At 33.9% G+C, this 19,279-nt stretch overlaps 1 protein-coding gene across 1 annotated transcript in view; it reads right to left on the reverse strand.

Moving 5' to 3' along the window:
* LOC134250887 (uncharacterized) overlaps positions 1–13,620 on the reverse strand; it is a 44,539-nt gene extending 30,919 nt beyond the window's left edge. The window contains exons 1-26 of the mRNA XM_062733246.1: positions 13,477–13,620; positions 12,937–13,124; positions 11,711–11,786; positions 10,936–11,046; positions 10,524–10,648; positions 10,087–10,270; positions 9,789–9,857; positions 9,400–9,616; positions 9,008–9,120; positions 8,427–8,552; positions 7,815–8,009; positions 7,247–7,398; positions 6,821–6,948; positions 5,387–5,493; positions 4,866–4,963; positions 4,155–4,262; positions 3,601–3,732; positions 2,981–3,095; positions 2,748–2,864; positions 2,260–2,460; positions 1,922–2,028; positions 1,535–1,625; positions 1,318–1,455; positions 1,028–1,174; positions 672–731; positions 180–334 (exon numbers count right to left, since the gene is read on the reverse strand). Of these exons, the coding sequence (XP_062589230.1) occupies positions 180–334; positions 672–731; positions 1,028–1,174; positions 1,318–1,455; positions 1,535–1,625; positions 1,922–2,028; positions 2,260–2,460; positions 2,748–2,864; positions 2,981–3,095; positions 3,601–3,732; positions 4,155–4,262; positions 4,866–4,963; positions 5,387–5,493; positions 6,821–6,948; positions 7,247–7,398; positions 7,815–8,009; positions 8,427–8,552; positions 9,008–9,120; positions 9,400–9,616; positions 9,789–9,857; positions 10,087–10,270; positions 10,524–10,648; positions 10,936–11,046; positions 11,711–11,786; positions 12,937–13,079 (3,215 nt within the window). The 5' untranslated portion in view covers positions 13,080–13,124; positions 13,477–13,620. The remainder of the gene's footprint in view (positions 1–179; positions 335–671; positions 732–1,027; positions 1,175–1,317; positions 1,456–1,534; positions 1,626–1,921; positions 2,029–2,259; positions 2,461–2,747; positions 2,865–2,980; positions 3,096–3,600; positions 3,733–4,154; positions 4,263–4,865; positions 4,964–5,386; positions 5,494–6,820; positions 6,949–7,246; positions 7,399–7,814; positions 8,010–8,426; positions 8,553–9,007; positions 9,121–9,399; positions 9,617–9,788; positions 9,858–10,086; positions 10,271–10,523; positions 10,649–10,935; positions 11,047–11,710; positions 11,787–12,936; positions 13,125–13,476) is intronic.
* Positions 13,621–19,279: the final 5,659 nt, after the last annotated feature.

Genomic DNA, 19,279 nt, shown 5'->3' on the forward strand with positions numbered 1-19,279 from the left:
AGAGAGTTTATGTAGTTGATGCTAAGCCAAAAATCCTGAAATTCCCCATAACTAAACCATACTTCTTCAAACTCTTACCCCCCCCCTTTTTTAAATTTAACTTGTACATGGAGGATGACATATTTGAATATATTGGGGCAGGACATGCAGAAATCTGGATATAGTGACACTTCACTGACTTGTACACGGCTGAATCGTCCTCCTGTACATCTGACATACTGATAGGAGGCGGTTTCCCAGCATCGTCCTTCATGGAGGCTGATTCAAACTGAATAGCCCTGATGTACATGTGGTAGTCACTGAATCCCATCTCCACTGCCTGCTTCTTGTATATCTGAAAGAAATCATGACCCTTTTTTCACATCTTCAGTATTACACTGTAGTCAGATAAATACATTTCTGAGTCATCTGACATACTAAGACATGAATATAGGCAAGAGCAGTGTCAGTAATTTGCTCTCTGATCTGCACATTTTTAAATTTTTCAGAGATCAGATCATTTTCTCTGTATTACATTGTAGCACTCATCCATTGAATGGTACATTAATAACAGACAGAAGTTCATTTCCAATGGTGTATATAAACTTTAATTAGTGGCAAGATGAGTACATGTACTTATTTAACCAAAGAACACAAATCAAAGTCTTTTAAGCTTTGAATGTGAGACTTACCCCAGCTAAAATGCCTGTTTCCAGGGCTGCATCCATTAAACGATGCCTGCAGGTCAATGTCTGAAAATAATACATATTTATCATTTATGTCTTACGGCACAAAAAATGTGTATTGCTAGAAAGGGTTCCCATCTTTTATGTGAATCAGTAAAAATTCAATGACCATACTTAATAATTCTAATGAAACAGATCACACTTACTAGAGAAGTACACAGTATTTTCCTCTTTATTTAATCAATTAATAAGTCACCCATCATACTGAGTTATCTTTCCTTATTTAAGGTGGCCTTACCTCTAGTAGTCTGTTGACACACCCATCATACTGAGTTGTCTGTCCTTACTTCAGGCAGCCTTACCTCTAGTAGTCTGTTGACTGCACCCATCATACTGAGTTGTCTGTCCCTGAGATTTTTCCTGGTTCCCTCCTCTTCTTTTTTGTCTACCATAGTTCTTGCCATCATACACATAAAGATTGGATCCTCCACATAAACCTCAGCAAATAACTAGAATAGAAAAAAATCAACACAGATAAAAGATAAGATCCTCCATAAAGTCAATAATTATGTATCAATTTTTACTTTTGATTGAATAGATTATTGATAATGATGCATTCAAGTAAAATATTATCTCCTATAAGATATCTTACGTCTTTCTGGACTTGCTGGGTGAAGTAGGTGTCCAGTTTGTCAGAGCGGTCCCATTCTTTACAGGCCACCTCTAACAAGCGCTTCTCTATCATCACCATACTGTACACAGACTTAGGCTGGTGGATGTGTATCAACTCCTATAAAACAATAAATATTAGCATACAGTACAAAAACAGAGGCTGATGAATGTTTATCAACTGAGGAGCTTTGCCTTACCTGTAGGGCATACTTCAGAGCCACAGGAACCCGGCTGGCAATGGACAAGGAAGGATGGAACTCCAGCATGTATATGTTCCTCAAAGCTGGCCTAAAAATCAATTTTAAATGTTACAAAACTTTTTAAAAAAGTGCAACGGATTTATGTTTGTTTCCAATATCCAAGATGACTAATGAAATCATTTTGTGTAATATATTCATGATTTCATATCCTTGCTGACCAATGACATGCAATGTAATACATTCATAATTTCAATATCCTAGCCGAGAGGGAGAGGGCTAAAATAGGCTGCGCCTGCTGCCCAGTCCTATTCACGATAACATCAGTTAATAAAATATTGTTGAAATTAATATCCTAGCTAACCAATGACATGCAGTGTAACATACCTGCTGAGGTTGATGGAAATGGGTTGTTTGGGGACCACTGATAGGGGCAGACCAAACTCCTCCCCCTCCCTACACACCTTCTGTAGGTACTCTCTCTGCTCCTCAATCTGAAACCAAACACACAGCTCAGTATACTATCATTAGGGCCCATCTCAGGAATAGATCAGATTTCCTGAATTTCAAAATAAATTCACCTACTCTGTTGACTTACTTATGAAACTGTACTTTTCAAATGAAAACACACAACTGCCTTTCAATTTCAAATATGTTAAGTACACTGATATTAATTAAACACTTATCTTTTCAAATTCTAAATAGGAGCTAGACTCCCTATTAACCTGTTTATCCATGATGTTCTTGATGAGTGTTGTCATGTGTCGTAGGATGACACACTCTGCCCGGATGGTCTTTATGAAGTAGTCGGCCTTAAAGTCGAACCTCGGCTTTCTGTAAATGAGATTCATCATGACTTGAGCCATGGCTCGTTTCTCATCCTTGTCAAATACATGCTGATAGGCCTCGACGTAGCAGTCCAACAGCTGAAAGAAGCATCATGGAACTCCATTAATGGGATGTTATAATTATAGAGTGGATCAATAACTAGCAGTTACAATATAATACCCCCCATATTTGCAAGTTACAAGTGCCACACAAGGTTGACTGTAATATATGGGTGTGGAGGAATTTCCCCATGATGTAATCCCCCCATTATTCTGGTGTCCTTCCTTAACCCCCTCTTTGGGGAATTGCTTTAAACTCCTTTAAATTCCATTTTTTTTTTAGTCTTTGTATCTCAATGCTTTAAGCCTTAATACTAATACCCTACCTCTCTTTTACATTCCATGAAGCAGGTGAGATTGTTCCAAAGGTCCATCAGTACCCCGAACCTGTCCACTTCCTGATGCGAGTACTCCCCAATGTCAAAATCTCCTGGGGCCGAATGCTGGAATCAAAAGTCAGTGCTTGTCTTAAAACAGTTTATCACCATATGTAAAATAGCTAGTATTAATATACAGGTTCCTAAATAGCCAAATCAAAATTTTGAATTGAATTACATACTAGCTTCTTCCTTGCGGACTCTCGAGCTGACTTAGGGACCTTGGATTTTTTCCTTAGGTCTCTATCCTTCTCTATATAGTGGGAGGCTATCAACAAAATCTCTTTCTCCATGTTCCTGCACAAAAAAATTGTTTCTTACATGTACTAGATATTTAGTGCAATATGACATATGGATATTTAATGCATTCTTTGTGCTAGGGTTATTTTCCTAACATCAGTAATTCAAGATATATGTCTTGAACAACAGAGTTCTATACAAACTCTCATGCATAATTTTTTTTTCAAATGAAACAGTAATAAAACACATATTATATTGTACATACTTTATCCATACATGTACATGAATAAATACATATGCCTATTATTGGAACACTGATTAATGTGTATCAGTACTAGTCAATGTATATAAAACATCTTTATAACAGTCTGACTAACCATAATGCCACTTCAATACAGTATTATATACATTAAATTTTAAATCAACCAATATTTGCAGACAGGCATAGCATAACATTATTTGCTGTACCACTTTGATTTAAGTCATTCAACATTAGTGAAGTAAGCTGTACTTTTAAAACCAAACTCATGTTGTCAACATGTGTGACCTCTGACCTACTTACTTGAGGTCATTTTCTGCCGCATCGTACACAATGTAGTACCCCCTCTGGTCCTGTACATGGATTCGCCCCTCCTCTACCGTGTAAAAATCATCATGGTTCTCAATGTCAGAGAATTCCATGAACTCAGACTCACTCAACCTGACAAATACAAACAAGAATTTAAAAGAATGATCTAAAAATGTATTGAGAAGGTCATAGAAAACCCAAAATCATCTTGATCAGAGAAAGATTTCAGATCCATAATTTACTCTACAACTATAGAGCCTAGGAAATCCTTAGCTGATTTAAAATCCAAGGAAAGAAAGAAAATTATATTTGTAGAGGATTTCAATTTCCAGTATTAGTATTTAAAAAAAAGAGAGAGATTTGGGGAGAATGCAAAAATTTAGAATGACATGATTTGTAAAATTAAGTATAGATTGATATGTTTAGAAATATAAGTAGCTGCACACACAGTTTTACAGAAATTCTATATGATTTTAAGTAAACTATTTCAATAAGCAGTGTTTGCCTGATGTACGAAATTTTCTAAATTTAATTTTGTCTTGTTTAACTGGTGATTGAAATCTGCAGGAGTGTTGTGCATGTATCCATGGTAACCAATGCCACCACCCCCGCCCACTGTCCCATCATGTTCTGTGGCTCTCCTGTGGTTCTGCTGACTGAAAATGTACAATGTAAATGAAAAAAACAGTTTTACAAAAATTCTATAATGTGATTATCATTTAAGTAGACTATTTCAATTAGCAGTGTTTTGCCTGATGTACTGAGTATATTTTTCTCTCAATTATTCTATGTATTCATTGAGAAATTTTTTGGCTAGTCAATGCATTATGACGAAACCTGGTCAATTTCCTCATATCCTCAAAAAATCTGCAAAAAGGAATTTTTAAAGCTATTTTTTTATGGTAATAATGCCACCACCCCCGCTAAAATATGCCACTGTCTAATCATGTTCTGAGGCTCTCCTGTTTTATTTTTTGACAGAAATAAACAATAAAAATGTACAATGTTTACTTTGAAATTACTGCAATTTCATAAAGCCAGTTCTCCTAGACCTGGACAGGGTATTTTTAATAGGAAAGAAACACAGTCTCTATTTCATTTTACTTCAAATGTAGTTTTCAATTGGAAATAACCATTTTTACATTGAACCAAATTTTCTTGATACTACCACATTCTTGATAAATCCATATTTCTAGATATTACCACACTTACATGTATGCTGTGTACCAAGTTTTCTGGATATCACCACACATATTTACCTAGTTTTCTTATATCCTCCCACTTCTTGAGACAGACCAGCATCATTAATGGTAAGAGTTCTCTCAACGGAACGGAAGTAATTAAAAACACTCAGGGCCTGAAAATTATATTATAATCATCAATAGGCAGTGGTATTAAAATAAAAATCACAATTATCTGAATTAATTCATCAATGAATAAAGATCACTTAATTAGAAGAATAAATTCTATAAATGTAAGCAGAAATTTGAGCAAGGATTCAATTTTGCCATTTTTTGAAGGATGTTGAAATTGCCAACATTTAAATATTGATATCAATATTCCACAGTAGAGGTAATTAGTTTCTTTCTACATGTATAAATTCACTAAAATTATTTCTTACCAAAAATATTGATTTTTAAGGCAAAACCACTGAATTTGAATCTCACTCAAAATACATGTATTCGATAAAGTAAAAAATAGATATTTCTTTTTCACACTTTTTATTAAAACAACAGATGCATGAAATCTCCTACACTATGTTTTTAGACATGGCACCTACCGTCCTCTGTAGATCCCTGGTCCTGAGGTGTCTGAGGTGAAGGAAGGCCAAGAACGCCCCCTGGAGGGAGGCGGGGTCCTGATTTTCCTGCTCCCCCTCATCTAAACCTGTAAGTCATACCCACAAAGGGAGATCATAATTTTGACATACTAAACAATATCATATAACACTATTTTTGATTATACTTCTACAAAAAAATTTAAAAGCACATTTAAACATATTTCTATTCTGATATGTTTTTTTAATTGACAATGGATACCCATAGCTAATTCAATTTAATTAATAAAATATAGAAATTGTATGATTGTTTCAATAAAAAATCTACTTTTCTGGCCAACAAATATGCTAGTATGTATTCCGAACTAATGTGCTAATATTATATCTTTTTAAATAACAGATAGAATTCCTTTGTTTTTGTTTCAAACTCAGTGCAAAATCATAGCAATTGTCTGAAAGCAACACTTGCATTGTGTGTAAAGTGTAGCCAGTTTGACAAGGTACAAAACAAATGAAAAAAAAAACATGAACAAACCATTATCTTTCCCAACAACTGATTTAAATAGCTCATAAATTACATTAAACTTATAAATGCAAACATGAAAATACAAAATATCTAGCTGGATACAAAAATGTACTGATTAATATACACTGAAGATCTTTTTTCAGAATTCTAGCAAAAAAGTGCCATTTGCACTAAAGTGTCAAGTTACACTTATATCTTTTTTCACCTTTACTACAAATATCTTGAGCTGTATTGTCCACTAAAAATGAAGAATATGGTTAAAAATTAAATATTAAGGTTAAGAAGTGAACCGTATCCTCAACTTACCATTTTTACTATAATATCTATTTTGAATACACATGCTTATAAACCTATCATTATATACCAGTATCCATTGTTAACATGTAACCTTCACCTTACTGGTAATTCCATGTATCATGCAATAATTAATTGTTAATTGAAGCTTTTTTTTATATGAATTGTAAATTAATGTAAGGATTAAATGATAATTAGTTTTTTTTTTATCTTGTCTATCTTCTATATCAGAATAAGTATACTTCATGAAATCTAAAGCTTAAACCAGCAGAGTTTTTTTTTAATCACTTTTCTACAGATGCATTATAGAATCCTTTCCTTGACCTATATTTTGTATAAAATACCTGTAAACTTCACATTTAGCTCCTCAAACCCTGTTACACAACAAGTTTAAATGCATAAAACATACACAGAATAAGCCTTCAAATTTGTTTTGCCCCAAAATTATTTTTATAGTTGATGTAATACATCCTAAAATTGTCAAAAATTAATTTCTCCAAAAAAAAGTTAATTTATACTGTTATAAAAGAAAATTTCATTAGAATTTGACAATGAAATGAGAATGGAACACAGTATAAAATCCACACAAAAGAGTGACAAACTGTGTGGCCCCTCACCCAGCATCTGAACTGTGCTTTTGTAGTCATAACTGTCCTTCCGTCTCCGAGCACTGACAGCCCGGGCCGACTTACTTCCTGTCCCGCCTAGTTCTTCATCGTCCTGGAGATTGTCGTCTAGGTCATTACTGAAAAACATTAAGTTAGTTACACTATACATTCATTATTTTTTTTTTTCACACCCCTAATATGAAATAAGCATTCTTCTATGTTACAGGGTGTTCAATCTCAAAAGAATATTAATCACCTCCTTTATGACTTAAAAAATGTCCAAGTATTTAACTTTGCTATAGAAATACAATAAGACAATACTGAATAGATATTTCTATTCTCTATGAACCGGCCAATATGTAAGCATCAATATACTTTGAAATGGACCCTCTCTACACTTTGACAGTTATATTAGGAGGATCCTGATTGCCTTACTCTGCGTACAGGTCGGGATTGGAGTAGATTTTCCTCCACGTCTGTTTGGTGTCGTACGTCTTGTGTGAGCGGTGGGTGGTGACGGAGGCTTCCTGTGGCTCCGGGGGATTCTGTACCATAGTGGCGTGGTCTCTCAGCGTCTCCTGAACCTTCTGTAGTAACAAAAAACACAAAGAATTTTGAAAAGCAATAATTATGAAAAGTTAACCTCTTTCATTCACATTTTATTGGCTACATTGTATTATCACCTTGAAATTACTAACACAATGCGAATGAGACAAAATATTATCAAAGTGAGACACTGCCGTAATAGAGACCCTTCAGATAAATGGAAGAAAAAGATTCTTACATACTGTTCATATACATACATTGGCTTCTTAAAAAAAAAAGCGCCATCACTGAATATCTAGCTGTTGGCATATTCATGAATTAGTGCTATACATTAATGAAACATATAGTGTATTTATGATTTCTTATTGTTGTCCATGCCAAAGCATTGTTGTATGGAGCCCTTTTCTTTTTTACATAAAAGTACACATACAGTGACTCATTTCACCAAAACACAAACCTGAGGGTCACTGACGGATGTGAAAGCCTCCATGTATCGCAGGATTTCGTCCACGTTGTTACGATGCCTGAGATTGGTCCATTCTATCTCCTGCTGGGGGTCACTCTCGCTTTTGAGGGTCACAAAGGGGATCCAGTTACTCTCCTGTCTCAGGCAATGGGAGGGTGAGTCAGATCCCCACCCCTGCTGACCAGGCTGTTATAAAACAGGCAATATAGGTACTGTACATGACCATGTGAAATATATCCAGGCTATTATAAAACAACCAATATCATTATTATACCTGACTGAATTAAAAGTACACCTAACATACTAATTATTCTTTCCCTTGTTTCTTGCTTAGTCATCCTCAAGGATATTGACTCTAAACAACAATAAAAGTATCTGAAACTCGAAGAAAAACTAGCAAACCAGGTGGGTCAATACTGGCCTCATTTCAATATTCTCTACCTACATTTACACCTTATTTTCGATTAACTGAGCCCATAACACATTTTTGATTCATAGCTTTACTCAAACCTTAAGTACATTTAACTGTTGCAGATTATAAATTCTAACACTCAGACACTTTAACAAGCATCACTTTTGTGTGGTGGTATCCTAAAGAATCACCTCCAGTCTGTCGTAGGTCTTAAACGTTCTCATGACTTCCTGACGATTGAAGAGGGATTGAAACTTTCTGTTCACTGCTGCATACATTTCCATTTCATCAGCTGAATTATGGATGGAATTTAAATCCTGCAAAATACAATTTTATTTAAAGTAATTGAGAGTAGCTTTCTGTAAATTGATTGAGGGTTCAGTAGGTTTCAGTATTTCTTTAACACAGCAATAAAGTAAAAGCAATGATACCATGACCTTAAATGTAAACATATAGAGATTCTTAGAATAGCATATCATGTGGTACTTAACAGAATCATTTTCTGTTGCTAAAAAAAATAGTTTGAATAATATCAGTTTCCATGTCAAAAAATATAAGCAAATAATACAATGCAGTCCCCTATTCTTGTGACATCTTTATTTTCTATGGACTTTTCAACAGCATGCAATTTATCATTTATTTTTTTCTGCCTCCTAATTGTAAATTGCCTAATACATGTTGTGTTAATGATGCAAACTAATCACAAATAATGTGAATATGGTCGGCCAAAATGTAAGTAAAGAATAAGAGATGGAGTGTATGTTTGACTCACATAGTTGATGCCATAGATATTCAGTAAGAAGCTGAGGTGAGGTTTAAGAGTTTCAAAGTCTACAGCGTTTAATGGCAGTCCCTGAGTCGACTCATCTGTTGCTATACCACCACCTGGTAAAATAAATCAGTCAAAGCTATCATATGGTCATAGGCATGATGCTTAAAACAATTAAAACATAAATTTTGATTAAAATACTTTACTGGAGCATAAATACATTAAACTACACAGAAATGACACAAAATGTATTGCTTGTTACATGGAATCACTTATTAAATAACAATTAAGCTTAAATTTTCACATTCATAATGTGTAAAAACTGGTATGTATGTGCTCTACAATGTATTTTCTAAAATTTCAACAGACACCAGCAAGTGTATCTTACAACTTACTGGTAGCGGCGGCTGCCATTGTAAATACAGAGGAGGGTAGAGGGTTTGTGGACAGCAGACCAGGGTTGATGGGAGGGGCGGTAGGAATGGGTCCGCTGGCCTGGACTGACACAGCAGAACTCGGGCGAGACACTCCAGACTTGGGCCGTTGAAACAGTCCACTCAGAGAATCGTCACCATATCTGGAGGCTATCTTAGAGGCGGTGGTCCCTTCCTCCTGTTCAAAACCATAAAATTTCATCTTTTTTTAACAAAGGCATCCATGAATAAAGAAATTTTTTAAAAGAAATCATAATGACAAAAGCATTTTCCGTGTTTAATTTACAGAAGTATAAAAATTTTAAGAGTTACATGTATGAATAGGAACAAATAAATATACATATACATACCAGGTCTTCCCTCTCTTTCTCTGGGGGAGATGTCTCAGCTCTGTGTGTTAGAGGTAACCATTTTAACACCTATAAGAAATAATTTCTAGAAATAAACATTAAACACTTTCATTTACAGCACCTGCTGTATTTGCTAATTTAAAGTACATGATAAACTACAAAGTTTAAGAAATAGTAATTAAAACTAAAGATAAAAAAGTTTTTTCTGCATGAAAACAAAATTTCAGATTTGCAGTAAATTATCATTTTAACAATAAATGGTAAGATCTTTATCTTTTACACAGATGTAGACATGTACCCTGAGATACTGGTTGACTCTTTTCATGGAGTGGAAGTGACAGACCATCCACCGGAGATAAATGAGAATGTCCTCGATTTTGACCTCATTAACGACCTGCTCGGTCCCACACAGAAGGTCTTCGCGAGCCAGGCTCAGTCTGTGAGCGCGCTGGACACTGTCGTGGTACTCCGCCATTATGTGACTGGAAATAAACACCATCATTCACAAAATAATGACAAACAAATTAACAGCATGTGTTTTATAAAAATCTAGTAAAAATATAATATACTTATTTTGCAATTCAAACACTCTTTCATATTTATAAAATCATTTTTCAGTCTGATTTAGAAGATTGTTTTTTATTCCAGTCTGATTTAGAAGGGGTTTTTTTTTTTCTTCAGCCTGGTTTAGTAGTTTGTTTTTAAGTATAAAATATTTTTACTGTAGTTGCTTACTTGAGTCTTTTAGTGTAATGGGGATACAGAGACTCGATAGTACTTGTATGCTCACAGAAGCGCTTCCACCTCAGCATGTGTAAGTGTTTACACTGGACCAGCTGGTATATCTTCTCTATATAGTACTGAAATTGAAAAAAAACATTCATGAATTCCAAAAATATTTGTTGAGAGGAACTTCCATTTTCATATTCGCCAAATATATTTTTTTTCTTTTTATTATGTTTATAACTTTATTTATATAATTTTTGTATAAAAGTGATGGAATCAAATAAAATGGATTCACATACAATACACAGATAAAACAGTGAATTACATGAAACAGCTGTATGTAAAACTTGATTAAAAAATTCTCTTTGGTTTGTGGATCAATGACTGATGCAGAGAGCTTCAGTTACACTAGCCCTCTTACCTGGTGTAAAAGGAGAGGGAGACTTTTAGGGGAGTATTCATTTTCTTCAGCTGACATCATTTCTTCTTTCATTATCTCTGCCTGCATTTTTAATGGCTGGGCTTCACTAACCTTCAAAGAGACATGTAACAATGGTTAATTTAGAACTGCTTTTCTAAGTGTTTGTGAATTTCGCTGATGGCTAATTCACAAACCTTTAACCCCTTCCATGGCAAAGATTTTAAGCATTTCTAGACAAATTGATATTAAGATTTCTTTTTTTTTTGAGTATTTCTTGTAATTTTTGTATATGCCACTGTATATATATTCTGAAAGCAGGTATTGTATAGTTTCTGAAAATGATTATAAAAATATTATTTCAGTTGCCGTGGCAACGAAATACACCATAATCATGCTGGAAATTCCTTTTATTCAAGAATGAGTTTCATTCTAGTTTTTTTCTTAGTTAAATATATTAGAAAATATTTTATTGTTGTGTTTAAAATTATGAGCATGTTGTACATGTTTTTAAAAACCAATTTTAAGTGTTTCTGATTTTGGGAGGTATCATGTAGAATTTAGCATTTTTACATATAGAAAACTGTTACCCCTGGATTGATTTCAAATGGCAAATCGTCAAATAGTGCACAAAGTTTAACACAAGCTTTTAAAAATTACAACATGTATAAATATATAATATTTTTTAAAAATCCTAAAACAGAGCATTCCAAAGTGACACTGCCATAATTGTTTGCTAGGAAGATTTTTAGTAGATAAAGTTTGAATGTCTCCTCACCTGTAACAGGCGGTCAATGATCAGTTTCCTTTCTCTGCGAGAAATGACACATATATGCCATTGGTAAGGGGTTAAACTTGTTAAAAATTATACTTTGTCAGAAAATATTGTCTTATATAATATTACTTCACAAAATCTTTAAAAATCATTATTGTTCTAATAAAACAATATCATTCTTCAGAATATGTGTTTTGTATCATCATTCATTTGTTTGCCTCTTAGTATCAGTAAACCTCAGAAGTTAGATCCAATTCAGTTGAACCAATGTTTTCTAGTAGGACAGAAGAAATGCATAAAGAAAATTTATGGCTGGACCAGGGATTGAACCCGAAACCCCTGCATTAGTAGTTGGTTGCTCTACCACTGAGCTACCCAGGTCGACATATACGGTCCATATTAGGGGTGGGACAATACACAGCTCTTGCGATACGATACCTATCGCGATATATTAACACAATACGATACGTATCTCGATATTATGAAACTATAAAAAAAAAACAGTATTTTATTTTTTTTTGTCTTGACATTAAATCAACAAATTATTCTATATCAAATCAATTGTGCTTTGAAATTAATACACTGTACTTGAAGTTCATCAATTTCAGTTGCCTAAAACTGTAAACAAGAATATTACATGTACATATTACCAAATTTCTATTAACAAGTTCAAAGAACACTTACTAAAAATTCATTTAAAAAGCATCACATTTACATTATTGTTAATTGCTGAAAGTCTTAACCAAGTTGAGTTTACAAAAAATTCAGTTTGTTTCAAAATTTCAAATTCTTGAAATTAGAGAATCCATGCTTTGCAAGTTTGTTAAGAGCTGTTAGTATGTTCTGGAAACGATACATCTGTGTAACGTTATAGCACGCTTTACATACTAAACTTTTCTTGTCCAAACCTCCAAAGCTGCTTAAAATTGAAAACGTTTTACCCCTAATCAACGACTTAATTATTAGTTCTAAAGTGTGTTTTCAATATGAACATCATCTCTTCGCTTCGTACAAGCTGCCATTTTCTGAGGACAGGTACTTTCATTTTCAATTTTTGGATAGGTCGTTCATGTATCGTTTCGTACCAATATTTTAATGCTTGTATCGTAAACCGTATCTTAGAGGAAAATATTGGTATGTATCGGAGTATCGGTATAAATCGTCCCACCCTAGTCCATATATCCCATACTGCTACAATATGTCTACTTACTTATAAAATTAATTATCACCTGATCATTTTGACCGGTATGTGGTCCACAATATTGTCCTCAATGTCCTTCTTCAGATCCTCGAGATCAATGGCCAGCTCCTTCTCCATCTCCTGGACCTTCTTGGAGCCAGTCACCTTGTAAAGATCTGATATCTCCAACATGGTGCTGATTCTTTGACTGAACTTTTTCTGGGATGTTTTTCTTATCTATCTCTGTAAAATTCAGGAACACTTTTGCATTCTAAAATCAGTCTCTCTGTCGATATTTTCTTACAATATTGGCTTGTCAATGTAAAATAGGAAATCTGTGTATAGTTTTATGAAAATAAAACATTTATGATCAATGAACAATTGATTACTTATGTCACGTGATAAAAAAAATCGTATCTTTAAAGATTGTTTGCCAAGCAGAGGAAATTCGAGTAAACGTAACTTGGCGCGCTGTGTGGGAATTCTTCAATTGTGCAAAAATTTACTATTTATTCAGCATCATTTTCTGTAGTTTTTAAATGAAATATCATGCACGTCAGTTCTGCATGTGTATTAAAGAGACAATCACCTCATTTTATACGAAAACTATGTTGTTTATCCCAGCAAAGTGCGTTGAGCGTTTCTCAGCAACATAAGTTCAACATTGTCGATTACAATCTTCAAAGGTAAATGACACACTTAGCAATATAAAGCGTTTGAACGACCTCGATAATAAAACTAACCTGGTTCGCTGACCCTGACTTATGCATTTTACAAGAATGAGCCTAAGGGCTTCTTCAAGGAAAAATCTGGTTCTATTTCTGTTGTGCTAAAGCTTTAGCAAGGGACGTATTAAATAAGGAAACAGCATCTGTGCTAAAACATGTCTGTAAGTGCGTTATCAACATGTCCCGTACTGCTAGAGAACCAGACAATTCAACGTCAAAATATAGTGGCGGATCTATCCCTTTGATATTTGAAAAGGTCCGAGATTTCGGAGGGGGGGGGGCTAAGTGAAGGAGAAAAAAAATCAAACCTACAAAAAGGCGGATCCTATTTCGTGGGGAGGGGGATAGGATTACAATTATTTCAATGTGCCTTTTTTTGCAAACATTCAATCCTCCCCCTTTTTACATAAACGGTAACTTTCCTGTTGAAAATGGGGGGGGGGGGGGGCTAATTAAACTTACTTCCAAATTTTTAATGCCTATCAATATTATGTCCAACTTTTTTCCAAAAAAAACCCGGGACTGGCCAAGCCCCCCCCCCCCTCCGGTTCGAACGCCTATATCAGGGACCTACATACTAGTATATAGGTCCCTGCCTATATGACATGCAAATTAATTTTAATGTTTAGAAAATTAAATATCAATTGACAAGTAATATCTAATAAATATATTTGCTTGAATAAACTTTTTTGTAAATTAATATTTGGCGCATCCCCCTTTTTTGTAGGTTTGATTTTTTTCTCTTTCACTCAGCACTCCCTACCCCCAACTTTCAATTTGCTTCCAACGCCAATGCGCGTAGTATCTAATAGATAAGCAGAGTTAGCCGCTACATTATTGAACGCAGCCTTGATGTACTATCACTTAGTGATTCTGTAGGTCTTTGTCTTCTTCAGTCTGTGAAAACATCAATTTTACAATGAATATTTTGGGAAGAAATCCTCCTTTAATGATATAAGTGGAAAAACTTCACAAGACTCGAATTAATTTACAAGTAATATCTAATAGATTTATTAGCTTGAATAAACTTTTTTCTTCCAAAAAATTTTTTTTTTCTGATAGGGATAGGCCTATTATTTTTATCCCCCCCAAAAAAAAAACGCTACATCGACCAGTATCTATCAGATACCTGCTAAGTTAGCCATTATCATATTGAACGCAGCCCTTATAATATGTGCTATTACTTAGCGATACTGATCTGCGGTATGACCTTTCCACGAATATTTCTGACATTGACTTAAGAGTTTGTCTCACTTTAAAAAAAAAAAACAAACAAAACATTGGACATAACTTTTGAAAAGCGGGTACAAGGGCCAATCTGACTAAAGGCAGATCTCTATTTACGCTATTGCATATAGTGGAGTGACAATCCTAGAAAAAGATGCTTAGTTTTCGAGTTTAATGGACCGGCATACCCTACGGCTGAAAGTTATATTTTATAAAAGAGACATCCCTCCTCATACATTTTCGCCTGGTCGTAGAGATTTCTCAAGTCAAATTTCTTTTTAACTTGCGATGATAGTTGAAAGAGGGGGGATTATTTAATTTATTTATTTTTCTAGCTTATATTTTTTTTTCAAAGATTAGTTATTGATTTTAAAAGAATACCAATTTGTGTGTGATAGGATAGCTACAGGTATCTAAATTTACAATGCAAAATTAATCAAATATTAGCCTGGTTCCCCCCCCCTTAAAAAAAATCATGTTTTGTTATAGAAACGGCGTTAATTTCAATAAAATGTATTCAGTATAATAATTTATGATTAATATTGCGATGTTAATAACAAATGTTTACTTAAGCGTTAGAAAGATTTCTAAGACAATGATTTCTGATCAAATAAACCGCACTTTTTTTAAGACATCCTCACACTCTCTTTGATCAAAATATTGTTAAATATATCAAATTGGCTTCTATTATTAAAAAGATAACGCTAATATTCAGTTTGAATTTAAAGTAATGAGCATTTGAAAGTAACTTTCATTTTTTCAATTTAAAAATTGTCATTATTCAAAATAAGGGATACATATTTTGTTTACACTTTTCCCCATTTACATGTACATACTGCCAAAAATTGAACTCTGTTACTATAATTCTTTAGAAGGGTGTCATATTTTTACAGATAAGTCCTTACGGTACTTAATCTTTTCTTTTGAATAGACGTACCAGAGAGGAAGATATGAATCAAACGGAACCGTAATAGCAATCCACTGAAGTTTTTGCTTGGAAAACTCATGGTTTGTTCTGTCTTAAGAAATCTTTTCGATATTTTTTCTTTTGAGAAAGAATTGAATTGACAGTTTTGCTTCAAGAATTAATTGTGCAAATTGCAATGGAGACAGAAATCTAAGACGCTATCTTTAAGCATCCACAGAAACAACAAGGGGTTTCAAACATTCTTTTTAGGACTTCTAAATGAAATGACAAAGTACTTAGGCAATCAGCCTTTTTTCAAAATTCAAAGATATAAGGTTTCCAGTCAACAGATGAAAAAAAAAAATCCATGCACGACATGCATTTAATGTGAATATTACCATGTGATCAACATTTTGCACCGTTTTAAGTACTTTTACAGTGTATCTCTTTTACAGAGTCTCTATTCCTGAACAGTTAACAATTAAGATATACATGAAAACCAATGAATAGAAATTACAGCACTAGCAAATGTATTACGTCATTAATTTAATTCTCACCCCTTTTCAAAGAATTGCAACTTTAACATCCATGCGTGTTTAAAATCTTTTAAGACCCTAAAACTCTACCATGTAACCTGCTTAATTTATGAGTTAACGCTTATTCATCAAATTAAACGTAAATTCAAATCATAGAAAATATTTATTTATAAAAACCTATTTTGTAAGAAAATTGAATAAAATTTAGACTTAAAATATTCTGATTTTTGTCCTTTGGATGAGACCAGAATACTGAAATTCAGTGTGAAAGCAAAGATGACCTCTAGAAGAATTTTTGTTTTAAAAGCTTTTAAAAAGGCGTCGAATGATTTCTTTAAAAAAAATAAAGAATCAGATTTAAAAGGTTAAATAAAAACATAACATTTAAAAAAGTGCGAAATTTATGGTCATATTCCGGGGGGTGGTAGGGGTTTTGAGTGTTGTTGTTCTTGTTTTTTTTTTTACTTTGTTTACTAAATATTACGTGACTGTACGTAAAGAATAACGTACATTAGCGTACATTAGCATTATATCTTTCAAATTTAAATAAGATCAATTTTATAAGACTAACCTTTCATTTTACAGACAGACAAACGGGCATGCTTATTCAATTTTTCGCTCCTTTTCCATGAAATCAATATATTCACCTAATAAATAAAATTCCTACACAAATATACATTATTTTCAAGAATTCCTTGAACTTGTCTTTATATGTACAAAATCATGGTCAGATTTCATTAATTGATCTTTGATCTCCTTTTATTTTAAATTTTGACCATAGAATTTTCCCCCCCCGGGCAAAAATTACGCTACAATATATCGGTACCAAAAAAGTACAAATCAGCCGTAGGGTAGGGTTAGCCATTAAATTCAAATTTTTGAACGTCAGCCCTAATAATAGTGTAAATAGAGGTCTGGCTTTAGTCAGATTGGTACAAGGGCCTTCATATTTCACAGGTGTATTCCATGTGACAAAAATTTTCTCTGGATACCAACCAATTGTGAACTTTTGACATTGACCTTCGAGTTTGTCCTCATTAAAAAAAATAACCTTTGGCCATAACATGTACCTTTTGAAAAATTGGTGCTAGGATTTCATATTTCACACCTGTTTTCCATGTGACAAAAATTTCCTCTGGATACCAACCAATTGTGAATTTTTGACATTGACCATCGAGTTGACCTCATTTAAAAAATAACCTTTGGCCAGAACATGTACCTTTTGAAAAATTGGTATAGAAATTTCATATTTCACATCGGCCATTGTATTTCGTATTGCCAACGCCTGCCCTGACTGGAGTCGGTTTTTACACAGACCCTTTGACCTTGACATTGGAGCTTGACCCACATTTGAAAACCTTTAAACTTGGCCATGAATGTTTGGTTAGTGCCTAGGCTATTACCGGTATTTTTCACAGGTACACAGTATATTCATTGAGAACAAGTCCTTTGTTTGGGTAATAACATTTTTCATCGCGACTGATTATGACATGCACTTGATAAGCTTCAACCTTCGCCAAAAAAGTCTATCATGCAGAGGCATCAATGCATATGCTTTTTTTAAGTGCAAGTCGACATATGAATAGAAGTAATTAAACTACAGGTACATTTGTATATTCACAGAAACAAGTCCTTTAATGGGCTACCACATTTTTGTTTAGGAGGAAACACCTACATGTAGCTGCACGATTTCTACACCTATTCACTGGGCGTTTCTATCTTGTCAGAAATTTGAGATGAACCCCTACGTTTGTAGTAAAAACGTGCAGCTAGGCCAGTGTGGTTAAACTTGTCTGCCAACACACTAGCTGGCTTATATAGGCCCAATATCAATGTACAGAATGTAATTTCTACAGTCTTCATGCAAGGGCATTTCTCTAGTTTAATAATTAATATATACATCAACGATATTAATAATTTTCAGGACACCAGAGGGAACCTATAGTGCAAATATGCTTGTTCGTTTTTAGTAGACAATTGTATATTTTGAACTTTTTTTTGAAAACTATTTGGTAAATTTTCTTCTTAGTATTGAACTGAAACAAATATGGTAAAAGATAAACATAAATTGTGAATTTTATCATCAATGTACCCCAGGAGCCAAGAGACTGCATTTTTAATGACTGCTTAAAATAGTAGAAGTCAAATAAAAAATAAACTCAAAATTACGTAAAATCTTAAAATACTTTGACAAATTGTGTGTAATATAATCTCAATGCATGACAAGGATTTTTTTAAAGGAAAGAACATTAAAAAGTAATGGCCAAAAAAAAGTTTTTAAAAGTAGCCCCAGGTCAAGATCAAAGGGTCAAAAGTTTCAATGAAATGCCTCCAGGGTGGGGCCATATGCCAGTGGGGGGGGAGTCTATATTTACATGTACATGATTAAAAAATCAATTTTTTTCGTGTCGCCTGCGGAGCAGAGCAGCACTAAGGGATCACTATACCCGGCGGCTGTCTGTCTGTCAATGTTCACTAAGGGATCACTTTACCCGGCGTCTGTCTGTCTGTCAATGTTCACTAAGGGATCACTTTACCCGGCGTCTGTCTGTCTGTCAATGTTCACTAAGGGATCACTATACCTATTCAAAAGTTATGGCAAAGTAAAAGTTTGAAATTTTTGTGTAAAAGTGTCATACCTTGTATCTCAAGAACTGAAATATGAGCTCCACTAAATCAAAATATGGACTTGTTTTTGTATTTTGCATATTTATTGCTTGGCACTATGGTATTAATTTGTGTAAATTGCCATGGTTACCGACTTCGTGACCCTTGACCTTGTCCTTTGACCTACTTTACTTAAAGTTAATTAAGTGCCAATATACAGCATATTTTTTTTTTCATGATATGGGGTACCGGTAATTCTCTGCTATTTAGCATGTGCACTGATTGTCTTAAAACATTGTGAAAAATACCAACGTTATAATTCACTTGACCTTGACCTATTTCATAAAGAATACCCCAGATAATATGACTTTTGAGTGGCGAGTGTTG

The sequence above is a fragment of the Saccostrea cucullata genome, unplaced genomic scaffold (genome assembly GCF_032062105.1).
Source record: "Saccostrea cucullata isolate Sc308-1 unplaced genomic scaffold, CSIRO_AGI_Scuc_v1 ctg15, whole genome shotgun sequence".
In the NCBI taxonomy this organism is placed as follows: domain Eukaryota; kingdom Metazoa; phylum Mollusca; class Bivalvia; order Ostreida; family Ostreidae; genus Saccostrea; species Saccostrea cuccullata.